The 11,285-nt window shown below is 39.6% G+C and overlaps 1 protein-coding gene across 1 annotated transcript in view; it reads left to right on the forward strand.

The window, feature by feature from the left end:
• PIK3C2G (phosphatidylinositol-4-phosphate 3-kinase, catalytic subunit type 2 gamma) overlaps window positions 1-11,285 on the forward strand; it is a 212,740-nt gene that overhangs the window by 149,413 nt on the left and 52,042 nt on the right. Inside the window, exons 29-30 of the mRNA XM_009879655.1 lie at window positions 4,133-4,289; window positions 9,246-9,355. Coding sequence (XP_009877957.1) covers window positions 4,133-4,289; window positions 9,246-9,355 — 267 coding nt within the window. The remainder of the gene's footprint in view (window positions 1-4,132; window positions 4,290-9,245; window positions 9,356-11,285) is intronic.

The raw sequence follows: 11,285 nt of genomic DNA on the forward strand, positions 1-11,285 counted from the left end.
CTGGTAAGCAGAAAGGTGAAGCGTCTCTTGTAGTTCCCTTTCCAAACGTAGTTTTTTATGACTCTATGTGCTTGCTTGAGATGAATTGTATTGTGCAGTTTTTCACTGAGTCGTTCTTTAATATCTGAAAGGAATACACTGGCTCATGATTTTTTTTGCATCTACAAATAAATATGATTACTATGATTAGGAATTTTCACTTGGCTGAGAGAAATAAGTACTCATGTTCATTTATTATTGTGTGTTCTTCAGTAAGCATTTGGTTTTTGCTGCAGAGCTAAGGGTGTCAGCATTCAAACACTCCCTAAAAGCTTTTGCTATTTTACTGGATACATCTAAATTCCATGTAGTCATGCTGAATACTATCAGTCACTCTCGACTCAACCAAAATGGTTTTAAAGCAGTCAGGAAGTATATGGGGGCGTATGCTGATGAGCAGCTGATTTTTAAATCGCAAACAGTTCTGTATGGTTTCTCAAGCACTGTCTCCTATGTCCATATGACAACTTGGACTACATCTGTTTTGATCTTGTCATATTACTGGGTGTGACTTGAACTTTTCCATAGCTACCCTATTAGGAAGTTTAGATTGGATCAGAGTAAAGGTCATTTGTTGTTGATTATCTCATACGCTTTTGCTGCTTAATATAAAAGGAAATCGATGTATCATTTTTAAATGTTCTGTACCGTGAGATTCATAGTAGTAAAAACTAAACCCATTTTCAACCTTACAAGCTTTGTTGATCTGTTTACATCTGCTGTTTCATAACAAATCCTGATGATCTTACTGGTCTTCTAGAAATGCAACATATTTCTAGCCTACAGTGAAGTCCCAGTAAATTTTCCCATCACCCCAGACCAAGTTTGTTTTTGCATGATGATCTCTTCAGTTGCTTGAGGTTTCCTTTCTTTCTTCCCTCTCATGACATATCATCCAAACATTCTTAATCTCTAGAGGAACTGCAAAACACATTCCCATGAAAATCTTAAATCTCTAAAAGCAGTACACAAGAAAAAAAGAATAAAACACCATAAAACTAGCCTTACTTCTCACTGAATGGCTTGAGTAAACTCTTTTGTCACAGCCATAGTAAAATATAAGTCTTTAAGGTCCAGGTCTGCAAAGGAATTCTGTCATAAACAGGGGTATTACCTTTTTGACAGATTTCTGTTATAAAAACAAAGGGCTCATTAATCTTATCTAGGGCTTTAGTGGGGGAAGAGAGGGGTGAGGGGGGAAAAAAAATAGAAGGAGTGAACAAGCTGTGATAAGCTTTAATGATTTTGGAAGGCTTATTGGTTGTACATCTTTGGTCTGTCTCAAACTTCACCAGTTCTCTCAATGAGGCTTTTTTTTTTTCTAGAAATTATGGTACCCGACATTACCAATATACAGTAGAGGTCAATCAAGAATGCTGCAATTCTGTATTTCTTTAGCACACCATAAAGAAAAAAAGGCTTTTGGTCTTCTACAGAGATGTGGTAAAAGGTTTTTACTTGGAAGCATTTTCATCATACCAGTTTTGTTAAACTGATGCCAGTTATTTCATTAATTTGGTGGAAGCAGCAAGTTGTAATAAATACAGATTTTAGGCCAAGAAGCTCTTGTCTCATTGGCTGTAACACAGTAATTGGTCTTTGAACACACTATGGATGTAAAGTATTATAGCGCTTAGCTTGAGGGTATATTTGGGGGTAAAAAGTATTTCATGTTTATATCTTTTAGATGACTTCATACGAGCAAGCTATGTAACAGAGTTATGTCCAAATGAGTGATGTCTTTCTCAGTTGTTATTACAAGGTCTTAGGATGTATTGCATATCTTCTGAATAAATGCCATTGTGTAATATGATCTTAGCTATGTGCAACAGAGAAGGCTGTCAGTTAGAGATGGAATGGTTTAAATACAGAAATATAGGCTGTGCACTGGGGTAAGGTTTATTTACACATGTGTGTGTGCGTGCGAGGGATAAATTGGAATGCTCATGCAACACCAGGGCATGTGCTGCTTTTTTTTCTTATGTAGGCTAAAACATCCTCTATTGTTTGCTGATGAAAATTTTCCCATGTATGGTGGACGGTGACTTGACTTGGCTGTTTGTAATTTTGCTGGAGTAATTTTAGATTATCCCCTTCTATGTTTTTATATTCCAAAGGAGTTTGTGAAAGCGGAAAGGAACATTTTGCATCTATATGCAGACATTCAGCCCTGTCAATTGGTTTTTCAGAATCCTTTATGTACTCTTCAGTGAGTAAGCATCTCCTCCCACTGAAACTTTTTTTTTTAATATTACCGTGAGAAATGACTGTGGTGTTCCTTCTAGTGGGACTTGTCTCCTGTACTAAGTTGCTTTTATGTGTTTTTGTAATTCCGATTGCTAAGTGTTCTCTTTATGCACATTTGGCTTACTTAGACACGTGCAAGAATGGAGCTTCAGCATCTGACTGATTGCAGGCAGTACCTTGTGGGAGAGGCTCTGATATCACAAGACCTTGAACAAAACCAGGGAAAGCAAATTTCTGCATTGTATTTTACAGGTTAATAAGGGAGGATAGGCCCTCCACCTCAGAAGAGAGCCTTAAGCGATACTGAGAAATTTAGGAGCCTTGTAAAGCTGCTTAAAATCATCTTACAAGTAAAATTAATCTATAAATAATATAAATACTAAAATATCAGTTATATGTTTAAATGGATCCTTTAGCAACACCAGCAAGAGAATTGACTAATATTGCACTCATTGCATTATATGGAAGTTGGCCCACAGCCCAACCCAACAACGTTAAACACCATACTTCTTCCAGTAAAGTAATTTCTGATTGCACTATCTGTTTTCAGCTCAAGTAGCTTAATGTGGGAGACTTGGACTAGCTCAGAAATGGTGCTGTTTTCCTAGTGTAATTGTGTCTCTTGATGAAGTTGGACATCAGAAATCAAATATGAGTTTTGAACATAATACTTTATATGGGATATTTACAGCAGTAGTTTTGACTTGCAATATTTTAGCCCAAAAATGTAAATGCAGAAAAGAAACACAGCAGCTTGACTTTCTTTCTGTGATAATAGAAGGCAGGCATTTTTATAGGAAAATGAAGAAAAGTCCTAGTAAAGCTTCTCTGTCTCTTTTAGGAATGAATCAGCAACAGAGTGGGTTCAGACTCAGCCCACCTTTGAGGTTTAAGCAGGAAAGAGATCCTCAAATTTCTTTCTGCATTCACCTTCCCAACAATATTTAGTTTACTTAAGTTCATTTTGAATTAAAGGTTAACAGGCTGTGTATATTTTCTCGGAGTGTAGCCCTTTAGTCTGTTTACATACCTCTGTATACACAGTTGTGATGAGTAAATGACTGCAGTAGTTTTGCCTGTGCAAGGGTGCAGTATATCAGGCCTTTCTGAAACTATCAAGTGCTAGGATTGTTAGCAGAAGCCTCACTAATCTGTTTTCTTCTGCAATAGCATGCCACAGCCACAAACTATGCCAGTGATAAGAAAAAAAGGCAAGACATGGTGTCAGATTCTGCCCCTCATTTACTCTAGGATGAATACAGCGTAACTGTACAGAAAACAAGACAATGTATTTGGGTTTACTCTGTTGTAACTTGGGTCAGAATCCTCCCTTTAGAATGGTGTGTATTTAATGATAGCATCATATGTTGTATTTTCTTGTTGTTGTTGGATTGTGGAGTTGTAGGTTTTTTTCTTAAATTCACTTCTTGCCTGGTAGGGAGTTTATATTCATATCCCATCCTCTTTGAGAACAACTTTTAAATATTTCAATACCAGGAGACAACTTGTTTCCAGATTCGCTTTCAGGCTGGAGTCAAGGAATTAAAGCAATGAGAGCTTACAAAGAAAAGCAAAGAAGATCCAGAAGAAAACATGTAAGCTCTAAACTTGTTTAGTTGTTGGCTTTCACACTAGGAAGCTCTTGCTGTGAGACCTGTCTCTGCCCCAATTAGTCAGTGACACCAGGCAGATCGATAGAGCTGTCCGCATTGTGGAAGGGAGAGGTGAAATAATGAGGCAGGTAATACTGGAGAAACAAATGTGAATAATGAATTACAAATATTAACTGTCTTGTGTGATTTGCTATTTTCGGTGAAATTTCTCATCTAATTGTTCTCTTTTCAAGGGACCGAGCTCCCTTCATCTTCACATCAGAGATGGAGTATTTCATCACAGAAGGTGGAAAAAATCCACAGCGTTTTCAAGAGTTTGTGGAGCTTTGTTGTCGAGCTTATAATATAGTCAGGAAACACAGCCAGTTACTCTTGAACCTGCTGGAGATGGTAAGAAGTTTGAGGATGAAACCAAAAATCAATTTCCTCTGGTGTCTTCTTCCCTTTTACCACTTCTCTACTGCCTCCAGTAGCACTGTGATTTGAAGAGGTATCAGCTGCTCTGCTAGAAATGTTAGCGCTGGTGCTTCCTGTGCAAAAAAACTATGCAATTTCAGTACAAATTTCTGAGAAAAGAAAAGCTAGGTTGCTTGGTTTTTGGTTTTTTTTTAATCTTCTCTAATGTATTCTTTGTTACAAAATGGCAGAAAACGGCAAAAGAAGCTGGGTACAAGTTTCACAGGAATTTCACTCAGCCCTTTTTCTCTAGGTCTTCAAGCAATCATTTACTGATCCCATTCATGGTTACACAAGAGAAAGTAAACTAAATATTTCACAGAGTGTGTGATGTGGCAGTACCTAGCAGCTCTGCAGCTAACAATGATTTCATTAGAGTGTTTTTTTGCACATTTCCACACTCCGTTCTTAGAATGGCAAATGCAGGAAAGAAAGAACACTGCCCATATTAACACAGCTTTGAAAATCCTTTTGAGTAGGATTTGAAGACCTCTAGGAGTTTTCATCCCTTAAGCATTGCTACCAATTCATGTGCTGTGGCAGATTCCGTAACTGCTTTATGCCTCCGTTTACTTATGTGTGAAAGATTAATGATTCTTCTCCCTTCACACATAGAATAAGAATATTAAATTAACTAATATTTGCTAAGTTGCTTGGCTAAGATATTAATCTGAAACTTATGTCCAGGGCCCTGTGCGCAACCTAGGTGACTAGTCTGCACATGAAAAAAATCTACACAACCTTATAAGCAGAACCCCTGCTGAGTTAGGGGTACAGCCAAGAAGTTGCTCTGTAAATACTGCTCTGTCATCTCCAACTTCTGCAATGGGGAGGGGAGAATCACAGAATTTTCAGAGTTGGAAGAGACCTCTAGAGGTCATCTAGTCCAACTCCCCTGCTAAAGCAGGATTGCCCAGAGCACATTACTCAGGACTGCATCCAGGCAGGTTTTGAAAATCTCCAGAGAAGGGGACTCCACAGCCTCCCTGGGCAGCCTGTGCCAGTGCTCTGTCACCCTAACTGTAAAGAAGTTTTTTCGTGTGTTGGAACAGAACTTCCTATGTTCCAGCTTGTGCCCATTGCCCCTCGTCCTGTCTCTGGGAACCACCAAGAAGAGTCTGGCTCCATCCTCCTTCAACCCACCCTTTAGATATTTGTAAGTAGAATTTGTAAGAGAAACGGCAAGAATTTGCTTATCTTGTTTCTGTCTTGTCCATGGATTCTCATGCAGTCGTACATTTTGTGATTTGCCAATATGAAGCACGAAGGATTGTCCCAGATGTCTTAACCCTGCTTCTAAGTAGTCACAAAGGGGCAGCAAAACGGCATTCTTGTCATAAAGCATAATTTTGCTCAAGTACGTTATAACCATATTGGCTGAAAGCAGTGCAGAGTGCAGTTGGAGGAGATAGTGTCTTAAGTTAAAGAGCCTCTGGAAAATTCAGGAGCACCCATGCTCCTTCATCCACAGCAGTAATTTGTGCATTTCTGAACAGGTTGCCTAAAACTGCATGCTTCTAATATAGCTACATCTTCTGCCTACCTCCTTGTCCCCAGTGCAGTCCCTTTTTCTGTAATCAGCAGAGATAATGATGTTAGACTGCGCTGGGATAATAGAGAGAGAGCGTTAGGAAAATGTTCCCGGCAGGAGCTCTGAAATAACTAGCTATCTCTGCCTGGATATTGCTCAGGTTTGTCTATATTCAGGACATGCTGCATCTTCTTTTGTTTCTGCTGATCTTTACAGAGAGGTAATAGTGCTGAGCTAAAAGTCAGCTCTCGGATACGTTTTAATGTTTGTCAATGGGCTGCAGTTCAGTCCATTGTGTTGCATTTCATAATTGAAAAATAACTGGCAGCATACTCACACCCCATCAATGAGCACTTCACATCAAAAGGAAATTAAACAAACAAGACAAGCTTGTGCGTGCCTTGTTTTTGCCAGTGATGTTTGGAAGAGCGAGTCTGGTTCTGCACTTGAAATGAGGTGCTGGTTGGAAACTGTTGAGTATCAAAATGTTTTAGTTACATGGGTCATTTCTAGAAAAATAAATAGGCTGTGAAGAAGTTCCACTTTGCATTCGTCTCCATGCAGAATATCAGCTGTTATCACGAAGGGGCAAGATAAACTAGTCACTGCTTATTTGTATCAATGACAGTCTAAGATTTATCTCGATATCTGGAAATCTGCATCATTAATCTTTCCTTCCCCTCCCACATTCTGTTTTCTGAGTTGCTATTTATATACCACAGTTAAAAATTCCAAAAAGTACAGTCCTTCACAGGAGTGGTAAACTGCTCTAGATGGTCAACAACTGTTAGTGGTTTCTAACAAACCATGATTACGAACAACAATTTAGGGGTTTTGGCCCAGTTTGGGACTTAATGCTTTTTCTTGGTGGTGAGCAGCATGTTTCTAGAACTGTACTGACATTTGCTGCTTGGAGTAAGAAATAATCCATGAAGTTTCCATCACTTTCAAAAGCAGAAACATCTGTAGGAGACCCAAGAGTCTGCTGGCAGTGTTCAGCTGTGTAAATGCTTGTAGTTCATCAGCTTTGCTCTCATTAAAGAATTGATGGGAACTATTATAAAAGAAGGTGATCACAGGACACAAAACCCTTTTGACTAGTTTAAAAAAATGCAAGATCCATTACTGTTATAAAGATTTTTCACGTAGAAAATTATTAAAAGGGTCCTAGAGGTGACAATAGACAGCAAGTAATTGATCTACTTGCCTCTGTTGTGACAAGAAACAGGTTGAGCTAAGAGTGTAAAACAGGAGACAGTACCCAGAGAGACCAGTTCTAAGACTCAAGAATCCTGTGTCCTCATGCAAGTCATTTCACCCTTCTACAACTCGGAAACACCATTTGGGAAAAGAAGATCAGGAAACACCTCCGTTTTGGGGGTACATGTCGGGACTGTTCATTTTTCATGGGATGGTGGGCTGAGCTTCACACACCTGCTCTGAATCCAGGCCCAAGGAGAGTGTAGGCAGCTCCACTCAGTGAGTCAGAAGGCCTGGGATAACCAAGTGTGGTGGGTCAAAACGTGTGGCCAAACGATAGGAACAATACAGGCACTGAAACTTAGGCATCTAGTGACATGTGGGTTGCCCTAGGTGACCTGTAGTTGTTTTCCGAACATGTCTTGTCTAATTAGCATCTAGTATCACTAGCCACAGTGTCCAGAAGCCTCCTCCATCAGGGGACTGGAAACACGAAACACATGCTATATGGAGTAAGAGAGATGAAGTGGTATAATAAGCCTCTAGGACCCCCTTGCAGCCAGCAAAGCACTGTGTAGGTACTGCCCAGCTAAAGACTCTGTTGATGTCTCAGCAAATGGTTTTCTACCTTCTGAAATGCAGAGAACCTAAAAAAATCCTATTTTTCAGTTGCACTACAGATCATTCAGCTTATGTTCTTATCTGGCATTGTTCCCTTTTCTAATGCAGGGCAAGAAGCTTAATTTGTCTATGCAACAGCTGTATTTTTTTTTTTTTTTAAAGGGACAGGAGGCGTTATAATCTTTTATAAAGGCGTTGGAGGCATGCAGATTAATAGCATGGTGTGTCCTTAAGTGCTGAATGTTGTTATTGTCCCTTCTCTCAACTCACTTAAATTTCTGTCATTGAGCTTTCTGCCTCTCTGCTCCCTGCTCCTTGCTAGCCAGAACTCTGTGAGACAGCAATCTACCTGTCCAGTGGTAGAATAGATTGGGTCAGATATGAAGCAACATTTTCATCATAATGCCAATAAGAAAATATATAAAATATCGCAACTTGACCTAAAAATATTGAGAAGGTTTGAAGGAATAAAGAAAATACCCCCCCCCCATTTCTTTTCCCCTTACTCTATTCATCTCTCAACCAAACCTTAAAATAAAAGCAGTGCTTCCTTTCTTCTTTGCTGTTATCCACAAAACTCATGGGTCTTTCTGTCTGAGCTAGACATAAATATCAATGAAGAATGCACAGCAGTGACTGCAAATTCAGAGGCATTTCTTTCTGAGCAACGTGAAGGAGTGATTTTTTTCTCCATTACACACAAAGCATCACTCTCAGCTTGCTGTGATTGTTGAGAAAAATCAGTAGGTTTTGAAGTGAGTCAAAATTATTTTTATTGTTGACATTTTAGAATGCCTGGAGAGAGCTGTATGGGCAATTGGACCCACTCAGTTGTCTACCCTACTCGTGTTACTTTGCAAGGAGAATATTTGCATTATTTGTCTTTTGAACCTAACTTGGCCAACTAATTAGAACAGCTCTGTCCCCCATCTATGGTGAATGATATCCTCTGCAGAGGGCAGTTTTCAGTGCACAAATCAGGGGTCCTGCTATGAATCAACATCTAAAGGAACCTTTCTCCTACCCTAAGTGTAAAGGGAGTGAACCTACAATCCCTTTGCAGGAGGACTCCAAAGCAGTGATGGTGGAATCAGTAGTTACAAATGAGAAGGTGATGTTGCGTTTAATTTGATTAGGACTAAGATAACACTGTGAGCATAACAGAAATGTGGTTACTATTGTTCAGGTGGCAGAATTTGGTCGCCTTCCCTTTATCACCATTGGAAGGCTATGAAGGAAGCTTAGCAATGCACACATTGAGATTATGATATCCGAAGAGAAAATAAATAACTAGAACGGATTGATGATTTTGACCTCGGCCTCTTTCTGGTACATCAGTGTGAAGGTTTACAATGCAATATATTCACTTTAGTATTCCAGACATTGCTCTAGCATCAGAACCACTTTTCAGATCAGCAAAACTTTGTGCTTTACAAGACGACCTTTCAGTGCAAAACCTTCCTTTTCTCAATTAGCCCCATTTCATTTAAGTTTATTTTCAACAGAACAGTGGACTAATGATGTTTCTTTACTTTAAGATGCTGCATGCAGGATTGCCTGAGCTAAACAGCATTCAGGATCTGAAGTATGTGTATGATAACCTCCGTCCTCAGGACTCAGACCTCCAGGCTACAAGCTACTTTACAAGGTAAAACCAGAATATAATCCAGAAACCTTATCCCCTTCAGGCATGAAGCAAAGTCGTCAAATTAAAAACCAAACAAACAACAACAACAAAGTGTTTTTTCTGTTATGTTAAGAGGTTGTAATCACTGGAATTACGCAAAAATATAATTGGTCTTTACACGTTTACTTTAAAAAAGTCCATTCCTTATACATGTTGTAGCCAATCTCCTAAAATTTCTGGAAGAAACTGTTGTGCATTTGTGGTATACTTGAAAGAAGCTGCTTATTCAGTGCCTAGAGATTTCTTTGGCTTTCACGGTGAAACCATCCTGGCTTATTATCTAGTCAGCTTTCCTCTCTGCTTTTAAATGCAGCAGCTACATGCAACAGGATTTGGACTGCATAAAAATGTTCAGCTGGTTAACAGGCTGAGGGAGGACCCGGAATACCTGCATTTTATTTCCTTTTCTGTTCTTCTTTTGACCTTCTGTGTTGCCTCAGGCAAGTTACTTTCCCTGTGTTAGCCATAGTTTCTCCATCTGCAAAATGGTATTGATTCTTCCTTTTAAGCACTTAACAGATCTATCACAGAAAAGCATTGTGTGTAAATATAGGTATGTTTAAAGCTTTATTTGTTTTAGGATAATGAAACCATTCACTTGTTTGTGATAATAACTGGGGATTATTGATGAGGAGCTGCAGATGACGTGTACAAAATCAGTTTGAAGCCCTCAGTCCTGATATTTCAGGTCAGGCCTCTGCATTCCATAAAATTCCAACTGTTGATATGATGATGCTCTAGATAAAGACTGTCTGAATTTGGAAACTCACTTTCCTATTCTCGGCACAGTATGAGAAAAAATCTCCCTCTCAGAGCCTGTCCTGTGCAGCACCATCATTTCCCAAGGATGGTCTATGAATTCACACACCCTGGACACCACGTACACATGCAAAGCAAGCCAGACTCTTCTGACCTCCTCCTACAGTGCAAGGGCAGGATATGCATCCAGTTTGCAGCACTGGACTCCTCGTGTAGGGCTCCTTTCCAATTCAGAGCCCCAAAGGACGTTCCCATAAGGCAGCACAGTTTTCTGCAAGATGCAAACTGCCTTGAGGCAAGAGCAACGCCCCTACCCTTCAGTACAGTCAGGGGGGACATTGCAATCAATAATGAGATGAAAGCGTGGACTGGAGCAGCTGAGCCGCTCTCACCACTGTTACAGAGGCCCATGTGAAGATTTTGAGCAGTTTGTATTATGTTGTTTATATGTCTCCTTTTCACGTATTAGAATCGGAAACTGAGGTGGCAGGTTCAGAGAAGGCTGGAACAGAGACCTAGAGAGCTTAAGGAAAACCTTTCTTTGAAGAAAAAGAGAGGAACTTCTCAAACAAAACTCTTGTTCCATTACTGTACACACAGCAGAGCACTGAGTTCCTTCTTCTCCTTCAACACTTGTTTTTTCATATGCTTTCACTCTTGCCCCTTAGCGAGATTGTTTTATTTTTAAATTTAATTACAGCTTCACATCTGCTGTCAGCTCCCTCCTTATCCTTTCCTTTAAAATTTCACATATTCCCAAACTACAGGCTTCTATTTCCACTTCAAATAGGAAACGTGCCGTTTCTATTTAAGTTGTAAAAGTCTTGACTCTGTCAAATGGTTTGGGCGGTTTTGTCCGTCTGTCATAGGTAAAAAACCCAATTCATTTAATTAGTGGGGAAAAAAAAGGCTAGGATATACGTAACAAATAGGGAAATGGGAATCTTCAGAGTGGAAATTGTATTAGTGTCATGCAAAGCTCAGAGCTCGTACCCAGCGCTCTTCTAGAGGTGGAGAGGATCAGTATGGTTTTCAGTTGGGTAGGGCTAAGGTTATGGTTAGGGTTAATATCACTGCAGTCTTGCTTAGATGGAAGATGAAGGATGAGGGCTGGGTTTGGGACACAGCTGTA

Source organism: Charadrius vociferus, unplaced genomic scaffold, assembly GCF_000708025.1.
Source record: "Charadrius vociferus isolate BGI_N301 unplaced genomic scaffold, ASM70802v2 scaffold90, whole genome shotgun sequence".
In the NCBI taxonomy this organism is placed as follows: Eukaryota; Metazoa; Chordata; class Aves; order Charadriiformes; family Charadriidae; genus Charadrius; species Charadrius vociferus.